The 20,670-nt window shown below is 46.5% G+C and overlaps 1 protein-coding gene and 1 long non-coding RNA gene across 2 annotated transcripts; both read right to left on the bottom strand.

The window, feature by feature from the left end:
* Positions 1–1,693: 1,693 nt before the first annotated feature.
* On the bottom strand, positions 1,694–3,223 carry LOC307222412. The gene is made up of 2 exons (XR_013841738.1): positions 3,058–3,223; positions 1,694–2,693 (listed from the first exon to the last, which is right to left on the bottom strand). It is a non-coding gene; the product is annotated as an uncharacterized lncRNA (long non-coding RNA).
* A 2,278-nt stretch (positions 3,224–5,501) lies between these two features.
* On the bottom strand, positions 5,502–17,949 carry LOC307222380 (surfactant protein C-like). The gene is made up of 6 exons (XM_079987602.1): positions 17,777–17,949; positions 12,895–13,239; positions 12,024–12,161; positions 9,714–9,815; positions 8,469–8,580; positions 5,502–5,893 (listed from the first exon to the last, which is right to left on the bottom strand). The coding sequence occupies exons 1-5, from the start codon at positions 17,837–17,839 to the stop codon at positions 8,473–8,475; spliced, it is 756 nt and encodes a 251-aa protein (XP_079843728.1). The 5' UTR covers positions 17,840–17,949; the 3' UTR covers positions 5,502–5,893; positions 8,469–8,472.
* Positions 17,950–20,670: the final 2,721 nt, after the last annotated feature.

The raw sequence follows: 20,670 nt of genomic DNA, 5'->3' as shown, positions 1-20,670 counted from the left end.
TGGTTTTGTGCAACAGAGGCCCTTTGAATAGATAGGAAGAAACTGTGATGAAAAGTTTGTGGGGACAAATCACAAAAGTCACAAAAGTGATTGTCCTTATTTTGGTAGTGGGCTGCATGTGCATGATATCTGTTGGAGGGGCAACACCCCCCACCAAACCTATACATAAATTCCTGCAACACGACGAGAAATCTCACCAAAACCTTACAAGTTCTAACCAGAACCCGGTGCTGCTGTCCGCACTTTGCTGGCACTGCCACACGGCCCATAGCTTTGGCAGGGCAGGGAGACTTTGGCAGCAGAGCAGACCTTTCTCTTTGGCCTCAGGCGGCGTAATTGGAGGGGCCACCCCTGGTGAAGGTAGTAGCTTTAAAACAGAGGTGGAAAATTCCTTGCATCAAAGGGGAGGGTGCCCAACAGAAGCCTCTCACACTCCCTTTCATTGCACAACTGCAACATGTCAACCCCACACTCCCATGAGGCTGGGTGAAGCGGGCACCTCGAGGAGAACCCCACAAGGGGCCAACCAGCTCTGCTGCTGGTCTCCCCGGCTTCTAGGGGAAGAGAGGGATGGGAAGCAAAGCTCTGCAGAACACCTCCCTCTGGTGGCCTGGATGACCACTCAGTCAAGTACTGATGGCTACTTCAAGGCCCCACTTGCCTCCACCTTCTCTCCTTCCCTTCTTTAAACCAGGCTTGGTTAAGGCAGCCTTTTCCAATTAGAGGACTTTCCAAAGCCCATCTCTCTCTGCAGGCCATCAAGAGGCCTGGCTAGAGTTCCAGGACACAGGACAAATTGCCCAAGGACCAGGGACGGTGGTGTCACCCCAGGCCAGAGGTTCTTCCCTGCTCCTTTCAAATGTTCTAAACCAGGCATAGCAAGACTTGGCCCTGCAGATGTTTTTGGGACTACAATTCCTATCATCCCTTACCACTGGTCCTGTTAGCTAGGGGTGATGGGAGTTGTAGTCCCAAAACACCCGGAGGGCCAAGTTTGACCGTGCCTGGTCCAAATATAAAATAACGGCCCATGTTCCCTGTATGCTACCAAGGGAGGTGTTTAATTTCATATAATCACAGAACTGTGGAGCTGGAAGAGATCCAAAGGAGTCTGTGCTGGGCTCAGGCGGGAACAGAAGTCCTGCCGTTTTTCTGGGCTTTGGAAAACTGCTCCTTGGCATAAATGCTGCTCACAAGGAATGCGGGGGGTGATGACCGACTGCAGCCTCCCTTGTCTGCACCAAGCAGGTGCTCAGCACCATTGCTGAAGATACTGATGGCTTCTTCTTTCAGGTGCTGAGCGGTGCTTTTATACAGAGTGCAGCTTATGTTGCAACCTGCTGAGGTGTGCAAATATGGTCTGACTGGGGGCCTCGTGGGACATTTCTCTTCTGGGTTTTCTGTGGTGACATAATGTTAATAGAAGAATTATGCCATATTTGCAAATATCTGCACCCCTGTAATTCACTTTATTTTGCTGTTTTTAAGGAAATAAATGGTTGGATTTCATATTCAAACGGCTACTTTTGCTCCGAATAAATATGTCCCTTTTCTGTTTGCTTCCCTTGCCAGCCTCAACAGGATCATTCACAGAAACAACCTATTTTTTATTTATAGGTGCTGGTGTGTTGGGACAATGCAACCCTAATCTCTGCCCACTTCACATTGTAATAAAGCAACTTCGTTCAGAACAGCAGGTGTAAATGCTTTTATTGAAAGTAACTCTCAATCCAAACAAAGTAGCAAAGTCACGAACTTTCCATGGAAATAGCAACGTTATGAAAGCGGTGAGAAGAATCTGCGATGGAGGTGGGGTTTTTTTGCAAGCGAATCGCATGCACAAGGGCGCCCTCTGCAGGTGGAGCAAAGCAAGTCCCCAAGCAAATTTGGACAGAAAAGGAATTTACTGTATGCTCTTTCCATTTCCTGGCCAGGGCTAACCGGCAGTCAATTAATGAGGCCAAGCAAAGGTCACTGAAGGCGGTTTAGGTTCATCCTGTCCCACAAGGGGAGCACAGCCTTGTATGAGAGTCCGTAGAAGTCTTCCACCCCAAATCTTAGGTAGGTCTCTGGTGGGAGAAGCAGGAATGGGAGGGTAGAGCCTGTGGGCTTTACTGAGGACCCACCGACCCTTTACGATATACTGTATTTTTCTCTCTATAAGATGCACCAGACCATAAGACTCACCTAGTTTTTGGAGGAGGAAAGCAAGAAAAAAAATATTCTGAATCTCAGAAGCCAGAACAACAAGAGGGATCACTGCGCAGCGAAAGCAGCGATCCCTCTTGCTGTTCTGGCTTCTGAGATAGCTGCGCAGCCTGCATTTGCTCCATAAGACGCAGACACATTCCCCCTTACTTTTTAGGAGGGAAAAAGTGAGTCTTATAGAGCAAAAAATACGGTATACGATATCTTTATTGTCACTGTCCCATATAGAACAATGAAACTGGAAATCTACATAAAACATCCAAAACCCCCTAAAAACTCTGATACCCCATTTTAAAATACAATATACTACAGAGACTCCTTATGCTTTGTTTAGAACCAGAATTGCATTTGCGTAGAAACTGTTTCTCAGGCGGCTAGCCCTGGTCTTTATAACCCTGTACTTTCTTCCAGAGGGCAGAAGCTGAAAGAGATCATTTCTGGGGTGTGTACTATCCTGCGCTATCTCTGCAGCTTTCTTATGGCACCTGACAGCATAAAAGGTAAATTGACTTCTGACCGTTAGGTACAGTTGCGGACGACTCTGGGGTTGCGGCGCTCATCTCACTTTACTGGCCAAGAGAGCCGGCATACAGCTTCTGGGGCATGCGGCCAGCATGACTAAGCCGCTTCTGGCAAACCAGAGCAGTGCATGGAAACGCTGTTTACCTTCCCGCCGGAGCGGTACCTATTTATCTACTTGCACTTTGATGTGCTTTTGAACTGCTAGGTCAGCAGGAGCAGGGACCGAGGAACGGGAGCTCACCCCGTCGCGGGGATTCAAACCGCTGACCTTCTGATCGGCAAGTCCTAGGCTCTGTGATTTAACCCACAGCGCCACCCGCGACCCACCTGACAGCACAGATTTGATCTAATAATTTGAGCACTGAGCAAGAGGGGGGTGTCCAGCTCATGTCCCACAAGAACTGAATGTACAGTTCGGAATGTGCCATGGAATATTCTGGGAAGTCCTGGTTTTCTATTATTTATTACAGTGATATCTCACCTTTTCCGTCCAAGGCCTCTCCCCTCACTCATTTAGTCCCCACAACAACCCTGTGAGGTAGGTTAGGCTGAGAGGCAATGACTGGCCCCAAAGTCAGCCGCATGGTTGAGTGGGGATTCCAAGCCTGGTCTCCCAGGTGATTCCAGTCGGACGCTGAAATCACTGCACCATTTCAGCTCTCTTTGGTCAATGGGCCTGTGTGGAAACTTCAAACTGGAAGACTTGAAAGATGACTTAGGGGTTTGTTCCTATGTGTGCTACCCACTGAGCTCTTTAAGGTAAGCTCTGCTGAAAACAGCATCCCAGGTGCCTGATTTGAAGGGCCAGCATTGGGGTTTTCTTAGAGGTTGCTTCTAGCCACAGCTTTCATTTTCCTCTGGAGCTGTCTTCCCTAACCTGGTGCCCTCCAAATGTTTTGGACTACAAGTCCCACCAGCCCCAGGGATCATGGCCATGTGGTGCTGGATGTCCCAAAGCTCCTTGAGGGCACCAGGATTTGAAGGAGGCTAGTTCAAAGGAACGCGGGTGGCGCTGTGGGTTAAACCACAGAGCCTAGGACTTGCTGATCAGAAGGTCGGCGGTTCGAATCCCCTCGACGGGGTGAGCTCCCGTTGCTCGGTCCCTGCTCCTGCCAACCTAGCAGTTCAAAAGCACGTCAAAGTGCAAGTAGATAAATAGGTACCACTCCGGCGGGAAGGTAAACGGCATTTCCGTGTGCTGCTCTGGTTTGCCAGAAGTGGCTTAGTCATGCTGGCCACATGACCCAGAAGCTGTACGCCGGCTCCCTCAGCCAATAAAGCGAGATGAGCGCTGCAAACCCAGAGTCGGTCACAACTGGACCTACTGGTCAGGGGTCCCTTTACCTTTATCTTAGTTCAAAGGAAAATGCGCTCGGTCGAACCTCCCCATGATTGAAGTCTTGGGACAACCAAGACTTGAGAAGGAGGACAGAACCGTCAATTGCCCCCTCTTCCAAGCGACAGGTAACTCTTTCTCCTGGCTCTTGCCTCTTCTCAGATCAGCTGCCTGCAAGGAGGCAATAACCTGTAATTATCTATTATTCACCACTTCCTGAAACTCTACAGCTGCCACTTTTGGTTAGAGTGAATTGGGCAGCTATCATTTATTTAAGTGCTTTCCCATTTTTGCTTGTGTCCAACCAGACATGATAATAACCTGGGGAGATGAGGAGCTTGGGGGAAAGCTCCAGCTTCTTTCTGAATTCATCTCTCTCTCACTCCTACCCCACAAGCAGAGACATCCCTCCCCATGTGAGGCAGTGGGTCTGGATGCTAATTATGCCAGGCAGCATTAGCAAGAGCAAGCTGGGCTTTCGGCTGTGTAGATAAGAGCAAGAAGAGAGAGAGGGGCCCTGGGCCCTGAAAGAGAGAGGGCAGGCACCTGGGCATGTTGGCGTGGCCACTGAAATTCATAACTGCACCAGTGAGCCTGCAATCTAGGGGGCTCACCCCCCCCCCCGCCCCGTGCTCAGGACTACCTTTGTGGTCCCAGCTTGAGGTGTTCATAATAGGCATGAACTCCGGACGAATGTATCTGTCAGTATTGGTTTCCCATATTTAATCTGAAGTTCAGTTCTCCCCATTTCCCCATCAGTTTGCAACCTTTTAAATTATTTTTTTTAAGGGACTTCACAAAATCTCATCACCATTTCAATGGGCATTTCCCCATGTACACACAATTTTAATGCAATTCTGCTCAATACACGCATCATTGCAAGCAATTTCTCCTAACATAATGCATTCTTGTATGTTATTTGCACCAAAAAAAGCAAAAAAGCAAAAAAAAAAAAAAAAAAGCAGAGACATCACCTTGCCAACAAAAGGTCTGTATAGTTAAAGCTATGGTTTTCCCAGTAGTGATGCATGGAAGTGAGAGCTGGACCATAAAGAAGGCTGATCGCCGAAGAATTGATGCTTTTGAATTCTGGGGCTGGAGGAGACTCTTGAGAGTCCCATGGATTGCAAGAAGATCAAACCTCTCCATTCTGAAGGAAATCAGCCCTGAGGGCTCACTGGAAGGACAGATCCTGAAGCTGAGGCTCCAATACTTTGGCCACCTCATGAGAAGAGAAGACTCCCTAGAAAAGACACTGATGTTGGGAAAGATGGAGGGCGCAAGGAGAAGGGGACGACAGAGGACGAGATGGTTGGACAGTGTTCTCGAAGCTACGAACATGAGTTTGACCAAACTGCGGGAGGCAGTGGAAGACAGGAGTGCCTGGCTTGCTCTGGTCCATGGGTCACAAAGAGTCGGACACGACTAAATGACCAAACAACAACAACGCATTTTTAATGCGCCTTTTCTCCTAAGCCACAGATATATATTTTTGTGCGCACATCTTGGCTAGAGAATTTCCTTGCAAACTTCAGAGAAGTGCAGTTTTCAAAGGCTGTTTTGGATTCTGTTCCTATTCAAATGCAGAGTGAAACAGATTTCTTCCCCCACCCCCAGCAGAAACCCAGGAAGCCACTTTCCTGCCTTTGTGCCCCTCAATAATGTCCAAAGCCACCATAGGTCAAATCTCTTACAGAATTAGCTGTGTGATCTCTCCTGAAGCAAAAACCCAGAAAGCCACCTGAGGACGAGCTCTGTGCAAGGGGAGTCCAGGGGAAGCAGCGTTCTTGCAATTCTCCGGAGAGCTGAAGCGCTTCCAGCATGCACCTGCAAGGCATAAGAAAGTACTGTATTTTTCGCTCTATAAGACGCACCAGACCATAAGATGCACCTAGTTTTTGGAGGAGGAAAACAAGAAAAAAAAATTCTGAATCCCAGAAGCCAGAACAGCAAGAGGGATCGCTGTGCAACGAAAGCAGCAATCCCTCTTGCTGTTCTGGCTTCTGGGATAGCTGCGCAGCCTGCATTCGCTCCATAAGATGCACACACATTTCCCCTTACTTTTTAGGAGGGGAAAAGTGAGTCTTATAGAGCAAAAAATACAGTAAAACAGTCTTGCTGAGTCAGGCCAATGGCCCATCTAGTCCAGCCTCCTGTTTTCACAGCCGCAAACCTGATGCCCATTATGGGAAGCCCGCAATCAGGATTCGAACACAAGATCCCTCTGCCCTCTTATGGTTTTCAGCAGCAGGCAAGTCCCAACTGATACATGTACATGTGCTTAGATTGTGGGCCCATAAACTTGTGAGCATATGGAGGGGGGCATGTATGTTTGCTGTGCTGTGCCAAAATCTGCCCTCTAATTTCTAGAAAGTTTTAAACCACTGCAAAAGAGTCTTCCATTTTCTACGTATGTTTCTGGTACAGTTCAAAGTGTTGATGCTGACCTTTAAAGCCCTAAATGGCCTCAGCCCTGTATACCTGAAGGAGAGTCTCCACCCCCATCATTCTGCCCAGACGCTGAGGTCCAACTCTGAGGGCCTTCTGGCGGTTCCCTCAATGCAAGAAGCGAGGTTACAGGGAACCAGGCAGAGGGCCTTCTCGGTAGCAGTGGCGTAGCGTGGGTTGTCAGCACCCGGGGCAAGGCAAGTAATTTGTGCCCCCTAACCTGTGGATTTACGCCCCCTAACCCTAACCCCCAGATGTTGCGCCCGGTGCGGCCGGCCCCCCTGCCCCCCCACGCTACGCCACTGCTCGGTAGTGCCACCTGCCCTGTGGAACACCCTCCCATCAGATGTCAAGGAGATAAGTAACTATACAACCTTTAGCAGCCCTGTACAGTGGTACCTTGGTTCTCAAACTTAATCCGTTCCAGGAGTCCGATCGACTCCTGAAAGCGTTCGAAAACCAAGGCTCAGCTTCCAATTGGCTGCAGGAACTTCCTGCACTCAAGCAGAAGCCGTTTCGGATGTTTGGCTTCTGAAAAGTGTTCACAAACCAGAAAACGTCCGGGTTTGTGGTGTTTGGGAGCCAAGCCATTAGAGTACCAAGGTACCACTTGTATAGGAATGTTTTTTATGTTTAATGTCTTATTATGTTTTTGTATATGCTGAAAGCAGCACAGAGTGGCTAGAGCAACCCAACTCTACATTTCTATGAATATTAGGTTGCCAAGGTTGGGGTATTATTATTTTTGTTATTGATATTATTATTATTATAAATTTGTATACTATCCTATACCCGCGGGGGACACTCACAGTTTCTGGGCTGACACAGAAACGAGGGAAGCTTGACCCCAAACCCTGCACCCCTCACTCAAGATTTTCACTGACATTTTCTTTCTTTTTTTTAATGAATATTTATTAGCATTTTCAATAGCAACACAAAAACAAAAATAGACAAAAAAAGAAAAAAGACAAAAGTACAAAAATACAAGAATACAAAACTTAAAAACAATTAAAAACACATAAAATTTCAATTGCTTATTTTCTTTTAACTTGCTTCTCAGACCTCCTCACACCTCCCCTTCTTGTATTCCAATTCAAATTATTAGCTCAGCAAATCCTTATTACTTATTTCTCAATTTTAACTTAAATATTTTATTTTAACATGTTATTATTATTTTTTTCTCTTTCATCCATTTCCTCAATTTATTTTTACAAACCTTATTTTCATTTAATTTAGATCGTTTTAAAGACCAGTTTTAACTTATCCAAACTTAAACATCAATACTTATACATCAATAAAGGTAAAGGTAAAGGTACCCCTGCCCGTACGGGCCAGTCTTGACATACTCTGGGGTTGTGCGCCCATCTCACTTAAGAGGCCAGGGGCCAGCGCTGTCCGGAGACACTTCCGGGTCACGTGGCCAGCGTGACAAAGCTGCATCTGGCGAGCCAGAGCCGCACACGGAAACGCCGTTTACCTTCCCGCTGGTAAGCGGTCCCTATTTATCTACTTGCACCCGGAGGTGCTTACGAACTGCTAGGTTGGCAGGCGCTGGGACCGAGCAGCGGGAGCGCACCCCGCCGCAGGGATTCGAACCGCCGACCTTTCGATCGGCAAGTCCTAGGCGCTGAGGCTTTAACCCACAGCGCCACCTGCGTCCCTCAATACTCAATACATCAATACTCATTCTTAAACATTTCTCCTAAAGTCGACCAAAATTCCCTTCCACGACTTTCCCAATTTTCGTACAAGATTTTCACTGACCTTTTCTCTCCCCTTGGATCAGTTTCCTTTCTTGTTAGCAGAGAAATGGTTAAAAACAGGAAAGGGTCAGAGAAATTTGCAGCACGGCACTAGTGTGTCTCGGTGGAAGCTGCTAGGGCATGAAGTTATAACTCCTCCTCAATTTCTGAGCATCTCTAATCTCTAATCCACACCTTTCTCCATCACTCACCTCACTAAGTCTGAAAGACAGGAACGTGACTGCAGAGGATGTTAAACGTGGTGCCCAGAATGGAGCGATCAACCAGAGTTGTCAGGAATGCCTCCTTCTCCCTCAGAGAAGTCTAGAAGACAGGCGAGGTTATTTTGTTATTTTTTATTTCATGAATAAATGTACTCTTTTTGGTGCATGCTAAAAAAAAATCCTGTTTAGACAAGCCCACCCAGTTGCTTAGAAAGTTGAGGTAATGCTAATCTGTTTTAGTATTTAAACTTTATTTTTTTTGAAAAATAATTCTTGTTAGTTTTCAATTACAATAATCCAATAAAAGCCTCATTATAACAATGCCAAATGATAATACCATTAAAAATACCAATCATTCAAAAGCCAAATTATATAATTTAGGTGGCCCCCTCGCGTGCTAGAATTGATGGTTTGATGGTTTGCTATATTTTTGCATTCCAAAATCTTACAAATTTCCTTTACACTCCAGTCAGAATAACAAACCCTTATACCGCAGCTGCAATTTTAACGACTTTCATCCGCATTAGCACATTAAATGACTTATAGTCCTACAGGTGAGTATTTTAACTTTTGCATGTTTTAAAGAAGGGTTGTGATTCTTTTTCTTCATTTTACTATTTTATCTTCTGTAAACAACTCTGAGCTTCTTCTTTTTAACAATCAAGCAGTGTATAAATTTTATGAAATAAATAAATAGATAATAATAATGCCTCAAAGAGGTTTAGAAAAAAAGATAAAACAATAAAATTATCATGAAGAAAAAAATTACAATAATAATTTAAGACTTCTGAAAAGTTAAAGTAACAACATGCTAAAAGCAGATAAAAACTTGCACCAATTTTCTAAACATCTGGGTAAAGCTAAAGGGACCCCTGACCATTAGGTCCAGTCGTGACCGACTCTGGGGTTGCGGTGCTCATCTCGCTTTACTGGCCGAGGGAGCCGGCGTACAGCTTCCGGGTCTTGTGGCCAGCATGACTAAGCTGCTTCTGGCGAACCAGAGCAGTGCACGGAAACACCGTTTACCTTCCCACCGGAGTGGTACCTATTTATCTACTTGCACTTAGATGTGCTTTCGAACTGCTAGGTCTACCCCTCCGGCCTGGTTGTCAGTTAGGGGGAAGCGAGTAAGGGCTGGCTGAGTTTTGTTGGGCAGGGACCCCCTTGCCCAAATGGAGCAGCCACTGCTCTTCTTCCAACCACTCCCGCCTTCAGCAAGGTTCCCGCCCTCACCTGGAATTCCTTGAGGATCGTATCCAGGCCTTGGATGTTCTCCTTGTCCATCTTGGTGACATAGCAGGCTTGTCTGGGCCAAGGTTTGTAGCCAATCAGCAACTGGGAGTGACAGAGCAGGTGCTTTCAGTTATCTTGCATCACCCAGGGTTATACCTTTGATATTCTGCAGTATGTACAAAGTCAGATACCAAGGCAGGGGGGAAGTGGACGAGAAAAGCTTTTCTCCCTCTCTCATAGCACTAGAATTTGCGGGTGTCCAATGAAACTGGATGATGGAAGTTTCAGGACAGAAAAACGAAAGTCCTTAGCCCAAAGTTAAACTATGGAACTCCCTCCCACATGAGGCAGTTATGGCCACCAACTTGGATGGCTTTAAAAGAGGGTTAGACAAATTCATGGAGGAGGAGAGGGCTATCGATGGCTCCACAGTCAGAGGCAACAATGCTTCTGAATACCAGTTGCCGGAAACCACAGGAAGGGAAATCACTCTTGTGATTGACTCCTGCTTGTGGGTTTCCTTTTGGGGAATCTGGCTGGTTACTGTGACACACTGTGGCCCACACCCCTCCAGCCCTATTGAAGAGGCTGCTCATTGAAGAGGCTGCTCGTAACCCGAAACCAGGAAGAAAGGGATGATGGACAAAACTAGAATTGAACTTTCTTTTATATATTTGGCTATTTCTGAGTAACATTTGTGAAATAATAGACTGTGGCGGAAAGGAAATAATTGGCTTTAGTAGAAAGATTCGAAGATAATAAGTATAAATATAATTTAAAGTCTAAATTTAAAGGTATATGGTTTTGAAAGTAAAGATAAAGTTAAAGGTAATATTGATAAATTTGAAATAGATTGTTAAGATAAATTATTCTTTTTTTTTGATAAATATGGGAAGAATTTGCTGAAACAATGATTAAATTGGAATACAAAAAAGGGAGGTATGAGGAAGTCTAAGACACAAGATAATGAAATGAAGTTATTTTGAATCTTGTTTACTTTTTCTCTTTTTTCTCTTTTTTCTTTTGCCTTTTTTCTGTTTTTGCTGATTTATGCTCTAAATGTTTTTGCATTTTGAAAATCTGAATAAATATTATTCTAAAAATAAATATGGAAAAAAAAATGAAGAGGCTGCTCATGAGGCCGGAGGAGCATCACCCAGCTATTGATTGATTGATCTAATACAGGGGTCCCCAAACTAAGGCCCGTGGGCCGGATAAGGCCCGAGGGACTCATTTATCCGGCCCGCAGCAACCCCCGCCATCCGCTGTCCACTCTTACTAGCACTGTGCTGCACGGCTGCCCACTTCTGGGTCGGAGGAGCACCAGAAATAGCTTGTGTGCATGTGTTATTTGTGCATGCGCAAGCGTTATTTCCGGTGCACATCTGGGTCAGAGGAGGCCTGTGCTCATGTGCACAAGCTATTTCCGGTGCTCCTCTGACCCGGAAGTGCGCTGGAAATAGCGTATGGGCACTCACTCCCATGCCCTTTGGCCTACCGTGCGATTGGCGCTGGAGACACCGGCCCGAGGCACTGTAAGTTTGCTGACCCCTGATCTAATATGCTGTAAACCGCTTTGAGATTGTTATTAAAAATATAAAGCAGGATGGGGGGGGGAGAGGATGATGGATTAGATGGGCCATTGGCCTGATCCAGCAGCCTCTTCTTAGGTCAGGCATCCCCAGCCTGCCAGATATTTTGGTCTACAACTCCCATGATCCCTAGCTAACAGGACCAGTGGTCAGGGATGATGGGAATTGTAGTCCAAAACATCTGGAGGGCCAAAGGTTGTGGGTGCCTGTCTTAGGTTCTTATACCAGTTTTCAGGTTTGGCTACAGATGGCATGGAAATGGAGGTGTTGGTTGTACTCACACCTTGATAAAAATACTGTGGATGCTAGGTCAAAATGACTACCATGGACAGCAAAAGGGGTGGTGGTGGTGCCAATGAGTCCTGCCACCAAAAAGAAAGAAAGAAAAAGACAATGTCTGAAAGGAAGGTGGCTTTGTTTTCTAGGTCAGCTCTGACTGTAAAAGCCCTCTGTGCTAAAGCTAAAAGTTGCCAGGTAAAACTCTCCTTAAAATTCTCTCACATGAATTTGCGAATCTAGCTCCCACCCAGCCTGGGTTGGCCCTATCATTGGGCAAAGTGAGGTGATGGCCTCAGGCGGCAAATGCTGTGGGGTGGAGAATGGTGGCTCGGCTTTTGAGCATTCAGAAGCAAAGTATAAACAGCCTGATGTGGCGGAAGTCAGCTATGCCCTGGTGCAGTGTAGATGTGGCACAACTCACTTGCCAGTTGCCCCTCACCTTGCTGAAGTCATAAATGACTGTGGCTGGGTCGTTAGTCTGGTCCTTGACGTAGAAAGTAGCCGCTTCTTCCATATTGACAGAGAGGTTCAGCTGTGAGTCTTCTCCTTCCAGGCCCTCAATGGTCATCTGCAAAACCTGCAAGTGATGGAGTGTGTTAACAAGAGGTGCCTTGTTCCTCCTTCTTTCCAGCAACAACTACTCCCAGGAGTAGCATCCCCTGCCTTCCTGCGGGCCCCAATCCTTGCCAAATTCACTGACCAAGGGCCTAGACTTCCGTAGCTAAAAGATTACGATCTGTGCCCAAAAGCTGGAAGTATCATCAAACTTGGAGAACCCCACAGTTTGCGGAGGTATGATCCCCTCCCTGGTGGGTAGGAAGTAAGCATGCTTAGCGGACACTGAATTTTCACTGCTGGTTGGAGGACAGGCAGGCAGAAATCCAGGGGAGGATATGTAATGGAATATCCTGGAAAAGGTCATGGCGGGCTGGAGCCTCGAACAGGAACACACCACGCTGCAACATTTTGTCCTAGGCTCCGCTCCTTTCACACCTTTCCTAATCCTGATCTTGTTGGTACTACAGCCTAGAACAGGCATAGGCAAACTCGGTCCTCCAGATGTTTTGGGAGGACTACAATTCCCATCATCCCTGACCACGGGTCCTGCTAGTTAGGGATGATGGGAGTTGTAGTCCCAAAATATCTGGAGGGCGAGTTTGCCTATGCCTGGCCTAGAACCACGGAATTGTAGAGTTGGAGGGTCACCTAGGTCAACCCCCTGAAAACCTTCACCACCCCTGAACGTTGGCCATGCTGGTTGGTGTCCCACAACACCTGCCCCAAATGTCCCATGGCATCGCTCTGCTCACCGCCTCTCTGTGCGCCTGGGTGACGTACAGGCCCATCAGGAGAGCCCCCACGATGATCACCACGATGAGGACGACAATCACCACGATGATCAGGAGCCTCTTGATGTGCACGGGGCAGCTGGGCATCTTGGGCAGGTGGAGCAGGAGCCTGGGCAGGCAGCAGCACCAGCGGCAGCAGCAGGCGCAGCTGGGGGGGCAGCAGCTGGGGCAGCAGTTGGGGCAGCAGCCGCAGCAGGTGGGGCAGGAGCCGCAACAGTCGGGCAAGGAGCAGCAGTCGCAGCCGCAGCAGTCGCAGCAGCCGCAGCAGGGGCAGCCCACAAACTCCGGGTCCAGGGCATGGTAGTCCTTGCAGGGGTAAAAAGAAGTGGGTGTGATATTTGCAGAGACTTGTTTTCAGGTGCTTCACAAATCCCAAATAAATGCCAACTTGGCTTGGAGTGTGTGTCAGTCTAGACCAGGGGTCAGCAAACTTTTTCAGCAGGGGGCCGGTCCACTGTCCCTCAGACCTTGTGGGAGGGGGGCAGGGCGGACTATATTTTGGAAAAAAAAAATTGAACGAATTCCTATGCCCCACAAATAACCCAGAGATGCATTTTACCGGTAAATAAAAGCACACATTCTATTCATGTAAAAACATCAGGCTGGCCCCACAAATAACCCAGAGATGCATTTTAAATAAAAGGACACATGCTACTCATGTAAAAACACGCTGATTCCTGGACCATGTGCTGGCCTGATTTAGAAGGCGATTCGGCTGGATTCGGCCTCCGGCCCTTAGTTTGCCTACCCACGCCATGAAACTATGTCGTCATAAGACCTGAATGGTACTTTTTAACCTTACTAAGCCTGTATAGTTTTATCTTAAAGCATCTTCTCCTGTGAACAGATGCCAATTTATTATTGGTGTTTATCGGCTTAAGGAGACTATCAGAAGAGATCATCAAGAAAAAAGAGAAAATATATGAACAAGATGTGATGTGGAAACAGCAAGATAAGACTGGATAGAGTTATGAACTCTGTTTGGACTGATTTGGATTGATTTGGACATTAACGCAGTAGCAAGAAGATGATCAGAATCCCCCTTCGGATCTTGAAATATGGGTCCCCCCAACAAAATTTAAAATTTGGCTTTGTAATTCGGAATTTATGTGATGTGATTTAATTTGATTTGATTGGCCGGTTAATAAAAATTATTTTTTTAAAAAAACAGATGCCAATTTTATGTTTCGATTCATATATTCCAGTCTTCTCTGTATGCCCATAAAGGTTGATTGATTGACTGAACATAACAGTTTATGTTAACCACTAAGGAAGAAAATAACACAATAAAATTCAAAACAGCAACGATTAGTTGCACATTTATTCAAAATCTTGTGAAACTGGTTTATTATAAGACAATATGACCGTAGGTGGAAACTTGAGGGTCTTCATCAGCATCCCAAAAGAATGAGCCAGGTTTTTGTGTGTGTGTGTGTGTGTGTGTGTGTGTGTGTGTGTGTGTGAGAGAGAGAGAGAGAGAGAGATCTTTTCTGTGTTTTCTTTTCTCTGTGTTCAGATTGAGAACTAAGCAGAGGAATTCACCTTGTGCATTGTTCACACCAGTGGAGGCGAACAGGCTGTTATTGTGCGCTGGTTTCTTTTTTAAAAAATAATAATTTTTATTTGATTTTACAAGCATAAAGAGAGAGAGAGATGATCAGGAGCAGGCTGGGAACTGGCGGCACAGAGCCCTTCTTGTTCTGTACTGGATTCAAGGCTGAGACTAAAGGAGACGCAAGATCTGTTTGGGTGTGAACGGGATTCTTTAGCTGGGATTTCCTGCATTGCGAGGGGCCAGACTAGATGACTCTAGGGGTCCTTTCCAACTCTAGTTCTGTGATCTACCTTGCAGTTACTACAGACTTTAGGGTACCTTTTTAAATAAGCAGCAGTGCAGTTTGAGCAACCGAGAAAACAAAGACAACTTCAGGTCGGTCTTAGAGTCCTGCGTGTTATAAGTAACACCAGCTTCCCTTAGTTGCATCCACTTACAAGGGAGTAATCCCCACTGAACTCACTGGGACTTGCACCTCTGTAGGCATGTACAGGTCTGTGCTGCTAGGGACTCAGGAAATACCGTATTTTTCGCTCTATAAGACGCACCAGACCATAAGACGCACCTAGTTTTTGGGGGAGGAAAACAAGAAAAAAAATATTCTGAATCTCAGAAGCTAGAACAACAAGAAGGATCACTGCGCAGTGTGAATGTCTTCTGTTCAGATGTAAATGAAACCATATATTCTAAAGGAACCAGTCTTTGCCTGACCTTCCTTCCAAGGAAGCTAAACCTGGGTAAACACCTGGAAACCCTGGATTGTCTCACTGCTCAGAGATTGGAGTGGCACGTCACAGTATTGAAAGCGGGATTGTGTGTGACCACCCGGGAAGCATCATGAGCTCAAATCATCATGACTGTGAAATGAAAAGGATGTCTGGCGGCCCCCCTGGTACTGTAGAAATGGGTGGAATGAATACGAGATATTGCAACACAGTTTTGCACAATCCTCAGCCAAGATCAAGTACCGTATTTTTTGCTCTATAAGACTCACTTTTCCCCTCCTAAAAAGTAAGGGGAAATGTGTGTGCGTCTTATGGGGCAAATGCAGGCTGCGCAGCAATCCCAGAAGCCAGAACAGCAAGAGGGATCTCTGCTTTCGCTGCGCAGTGATCCCTCTTGTTGTTCTAGCTTCTGAGATTCAGAATATTTTTTTTCTTGGTTTCCTCCTCCAAAAACTGGTGTGAACAATGCACAAGGTGAATTCCTCTGCTTAGTTCTCAATCTGAACACAGAGAAAAGAAAACACAGAAAAGATAAATCTCTCTCTCTCTCTCTCTCTCTCTCACACACACACACACACACACACAAAAACCTGGCTCATTCTTTTGGAATGCTGATGAAGACCCTCAAGTTTCCACCTACGGTCATATTGTCTTACAATAAACCAGTTTCACGAGATTTTGAATAAATGTGCAACTAATCGTTGCTGTTTTGAATTTTATTGTGTTATTTTCTTCCTTAGTGCTTCACATAAACTGTTATGTTCAGTCAATCAATCAACCTTTATGGCCATACAGAGAAGACTGGAATATATGAATCGAAACATAAAATTGGCATCTGTTTACAGGAGGAGATGCTTTAAGATAAAACTATACAGGCTTAGTAAGGTTAAAAAGTACCATTCAGGTCTTATGATGACGTAGTTTCATGGCGTGGGTAGGCAAACTAAGAGCCGGGGGCCGAATCCAGCCGAATTGCCTTCTAAATCCCAGCTAAAGAATCCCGAGGGGGTGGCCATCCAACCTCTGCTTAAAAACCTCCAGTGAAGATCATAAAAGGAAAAGAACCTGCAGAACTCCTTACCTCAACTAAGCTTACCAGATTTTTTTTCAATGAATCCGGGGACACTTTAAATAAATAAATAAATAAATAAATAAATAAATACTACACGTTCAGGACGTTGATGCTGCAGCGATAGCGGTGGCAGAAGGACGGCCGCCGCCTTGACCCCAACCACCACGTTTCCCCTTCCTCCAAGGCTTCTATCTCCTTTCTCCATGAGCCTGGGCAGCTGCTGAGTTCTTGCTTCTTCAGTAGTGAGGTGGTGGGGAAGCAGTGCACAGTGGGTCAGGCATGGAAGGCGGAGAAGGAGGGCCGAGAGCAGTGGCGGCAAGGCCATTGGAGCATCCCCAATCCCATCCCTAATTGTGTGCAAGCAGGAGGGGGTGGGGATCCCTCAACTGGGAAGGGAGGCTTCCCGTTGCCTAACTGAGAGATCCCTGTCCCCTCCTGCTTGTACGCAAGTAGGAGTTGGGAGGCTGCTTCGATAGGCAGCATGAAGCCTCCCTTCACAGCTTAGTTGCCGGGGTCAGGGAAGGTGGAGGCAGCCCGGAAGCTGCATCTTGGAGCCCCTGCACCACCATCCTGTGGGGACTTCCGAGAAGCTCCTGAAGCCAGCCAGAGCCAACTGCTCTGGGCTGCTGAGACTGCCGCTGCTGCGTTTCCCGGGGACATTAGATGAAATCCGGGGACGGAATTTGACCGGGGACTTACTCGCAAATCCGCGACTGTCCACCGGGAAAGGGGGACATCTGGTAACCCTAACCTAGACTGAAAAAAGACATGTGGACTTCTGGAGGAATACAACACTTTAAACATCCAGAAACGATTATACTTACCCGTATAACATTGTGGAGTCAACTTCCTCAGGAGGTTGTGGACTCTCCTTCATTGCAGGTTTTTAAGCAAAGGTTGAGTCCCTTTCCAATTCTACACTTCTATGATTGATTCATACATCTCAGTACTGACTTTCCCCATTTGTATGTTAGTTTTTGTTGTTATTGTTTGTAAAATGTAATGCGTGGTTTCATTTATCTCGCAAAACCCAATAAAAATATAAATAGGTAGCATCTCCAATAAGGTATTTAGTCCTCGGTCTTGATTAAATACCTTTTTGGAGCTGTCTAGATAAACGTATACATTTAAATTAGGATTGGTGGAATGTTTTTGTTGTTTCTATCGTCACCATCGTCTTGTTACATTTGCAGCTTAAGAAATAAAGTAGTTGTTTTGAAGAATACAGATAATAATAAGCATGATCCGACGCATATGCAACAGCCTACAAAGTGCTAAAAATCAGAATATTTATTTTCAGAACGTACGTAATAAGAAAGAAAGAAAGAAAGAAAGAAAGAAAGAAAGAAAGAGAAAGAAAGAAAGAAAGAAAGAAAGAAAGAAAGAAAGAAAGAAAGAAAGAAAGAAAGAAAAAGTAAGAAAGAAAGAAAGAAAGAAAGAAAGAAAGAAAGAAAGAAAAAGACTCCCATCTCAATGCAGGGAGGGACTCACCACTGTTGGTGCTCGGAGCAGAGCTTCTTGCGTGACAATTTCCATCGTCTCCTTGATCTCCATAGCCTGACTCTGCAATCCCTGCTCCCAGCCTGCTCTCTGAAGGGAGCATGCCAGATATATATATAGATAGATATGTGGCAGCCTAGAGGGGCAGTGACCCAGGTGGGCTGTGAGTCCTCCAGGCTGCTGACCTGGCTGAGAGCCAGACCTTCATTTGGCTTTTTGGGTGTGAGAACCTCGTTCTCTACCACCAGCCCTTCATACTTCAAAACCAAGTTCCACGGAAGTGGCCAGGGAGGTCCTTGCCATTAAGCCACTTCAAAGGACCCTTGTCCCCAGGAACAGAGCCCTTGTGGTTTAAAGAACTGGAAACATTGGTCTCCTGAGGACTTAAGTGAGGTCCTTATGATGGGGCCACCCTGTCCTCATGACGAACATATCTACTCATGGTTAAGGTGCCCTCTTCATCTCCTTGACTAGCTCTTTCTTGGAGAGATTGAATTGTTCAAAGTAATCATTTCGAAATCATTTGAGAAACCGTGGTGGTGTGGCAGTTAGAGTAGAGTGCCGGACTTGGACTTGGACTTGGACGACAGACCAGGGTTCAAATCTTCCCTTGGCCATGAAACTCACTGGGTGGCCTTGAAGGCCTGTCACTGCCTCTCAGCCTAACCTACCTCACAGGGTTGCTGTGGGGATTAAATGACGGGGAGAATTGTGGACATCACCTTGAGCTCTTGGAGAAAAAGAAGGGATAGAAACGGAATATAAGTAAATGAATAAATGAACAAGCCAGTCTCCTACCATGAGCCTTTGGGCTAGGGAACCTCCAGTCTCAGGAGTTGGTCACATGGATTACTCCACTTGCTCTTGGTTGGACTCCAACTCCCATCATCCTCCATCAGCACAGTCAGTGAGGAGGGGTAATGGGAGTTGGAAATCCAGCAATTTGAAGTCTCCACATTGATGTCTCTTGTCCAGCATGATTCTTTCGACATTTCTTCATTATTCCCAGGGAGGGTTCCATACTGTTTAGCAGAGATCAGGTTCTCTTATTTGTTCCAGGGAGCAGAGCGGTGCAACCCTGAAGTTATTGTTGATGGTGATGTTATTACCTTAATTTATCACTCACCCTTCACCCTAAAGTCCCAGGGCAGCTTACAGCATTTTAAAAGTCAACATTAAAATGATTTTTAAAAATTGGACAAATTCACAGAGGCAACGACAGGGCCATCTTAAGCATATCCAGCGCCGTGGTGCAAATATCCCTCTGCCCCCCCCCCCATTTCCCAGAGTTGTCGACCTTTTCCCAAACCTCTGCAGGGATCACCATATAGTTGGTGGGGTGCAGCTTCCATCCTAAGCCTCTGCAGGGATAATAATAATAATAATAATAATAATAATAATAATAATAATAATAATAATAATTAATTATTATTATTTATACCCCATCCATCTGCTGGGTTTCCCCAGCCACTTTGGGCCGCTTCCAACAAAATATTAAAATACAATAATCTATTAAACATTAAAAGCTTCCCTAAACAGGGCTGCCTTCAGGTGACTTCTAAAAGTTTGGTAGTTGTTTTTCTCTTTGACTTCTGGTGGGAGGGCGTTGCACAGGGCGGGTGCCACTACCAAGAAGGCCCTCTGTCTGGTTCCCTGTAACTTGACTTCTCGCAGGGAGGGAACCGCCAGAAGGCCCTCGGAGCTGGACCTCAGTGTCCTGGTAGAACGATGGGGGTGGAGACCCTCCTTCAGGTATACAGGACCGAGGCCATTTAGGGCTTTAAAGGTCAGCACCAACACTTTGAATTGTGCTTGGAAACTGGGAACCAATGTAGGTCTTATTATGTGGTTTCAGCGGCCACTCCCAGTCACCAGTCTAGCTGCCGCATTCTGGATTAGTTGTAGTTTCCGGGTCACCTTCAAAGGTAGCCCCACGTAGAGCGTGTTGCAGTAGTCTAAGCGGGAGATAACTAGAGCATGCACCACTCTGGTGAGACAGTCTGCAGGCAGGTAGGGTCTCAGCTTGCGTACCAGATGGAGCTGGTAGACAGCTGCCCTAGACACAGAATTGACCTGCTCCTCCATGGACAGCTGTGAGTCCAAAATGACTCCCAGGCTGCGCACCTGGTTCTTCAGGGGCACAGTTACCCCATTCCCCACCAGCCAGCCATATGGTTGACGGGGCACAGCTGGCAGGCGTGCAGGGAAAGGGGAGGTCGTCAGCAAAGCCACGCAGCTCTCCCACTCACTGGGGCGCCCCTGAGAGGCCAGCACCCTGGCGCAACATGCCAATGAGCCCAATAGGAAAGACGGCTCTGGGCAGCGGCTACCAACAGCTACTAAGCATGACAGCTATGCTCTGCCTCAGTAAATGCTTCTGAATACCAGTTGCTGGAAGCTACGGGAGGAGAAAGTGTTCTGGAATCAAATCCTGCTTGTGGGTTTCCCGTTAGGACATCTGCTTGACCACTGTGAGAACAGCTTGTTGGACTATATGGGCCATTGGCCTGATCCAGCAGCCTCTTCTTATGTTCTTGACTTCACTGCTCTTTCTGCTCTCACTGCCGGCCTTGGCCTTGTGCCCCTCAACCAGCTCCTCTAAGCAATTCCAAAGGTGCAGATTACAGGGGCTTGAAGACAGCCCTTCCACAAGTCCTTTTTCAGGGATTTGGAAAGAGGGTGGCGCTGTGGTCTAAACCACAGAGCCTAGGGCTTGCTGATCAGAAGGTCAGTGGTTCGAATCCTCGCGACAGGGTGAGCTACTGTTGCTTGGTCCCTGCTCCTGTCAACCTAGCAGTTCAAAAGCATGTCAAAGTGCAAGTAGATAAATAGGTACCACTCTGGCGGGAAGGTAAACGGCATTTCCGTGCGCTGCTCTGGTTCAC

The sequence above is a fragment of the Podarcis cretensis genome (genome assembly GCF_951804945.1).
Source record: "Podarcis cretensis genome assembly, chromosome: 8".
NCBI lineage: Eukaryota > Metazoa > Chordata > Lepidosauria > Squamata > Lacertidae > Podarcis > Podarcis cretensis.
Note: the sequence above shows the minus strand (reverse complement) of the source record. Positions and strands in the feature narration are given on the sequence as shown.

Bases quoted from the DNA above. Each gene is read 5' to 3' on its own strand.
- LOC307222380 (XM_079987602.1), bottom strand. From the start codon at position 17,839: ATGGAGATCAAGGAGACGATGGAAATTGTCACGCAAGAAGCTCTGCTC. The intron at 12,162-12,894 runs GTGAGCAGAGCG...CATCACTTGCAG, and splicing joins CCCAGGCGCACAGAGAGGCG to GTTTTGCAGATGACCATTGA. The intron at 9,816-12,023 runs GTGAGGGGCAAC...TGTCACTCCCAG, and splicing joins TCATTTATGACTTCAGCAAG to TTGCTGATTGGCTACAAACC.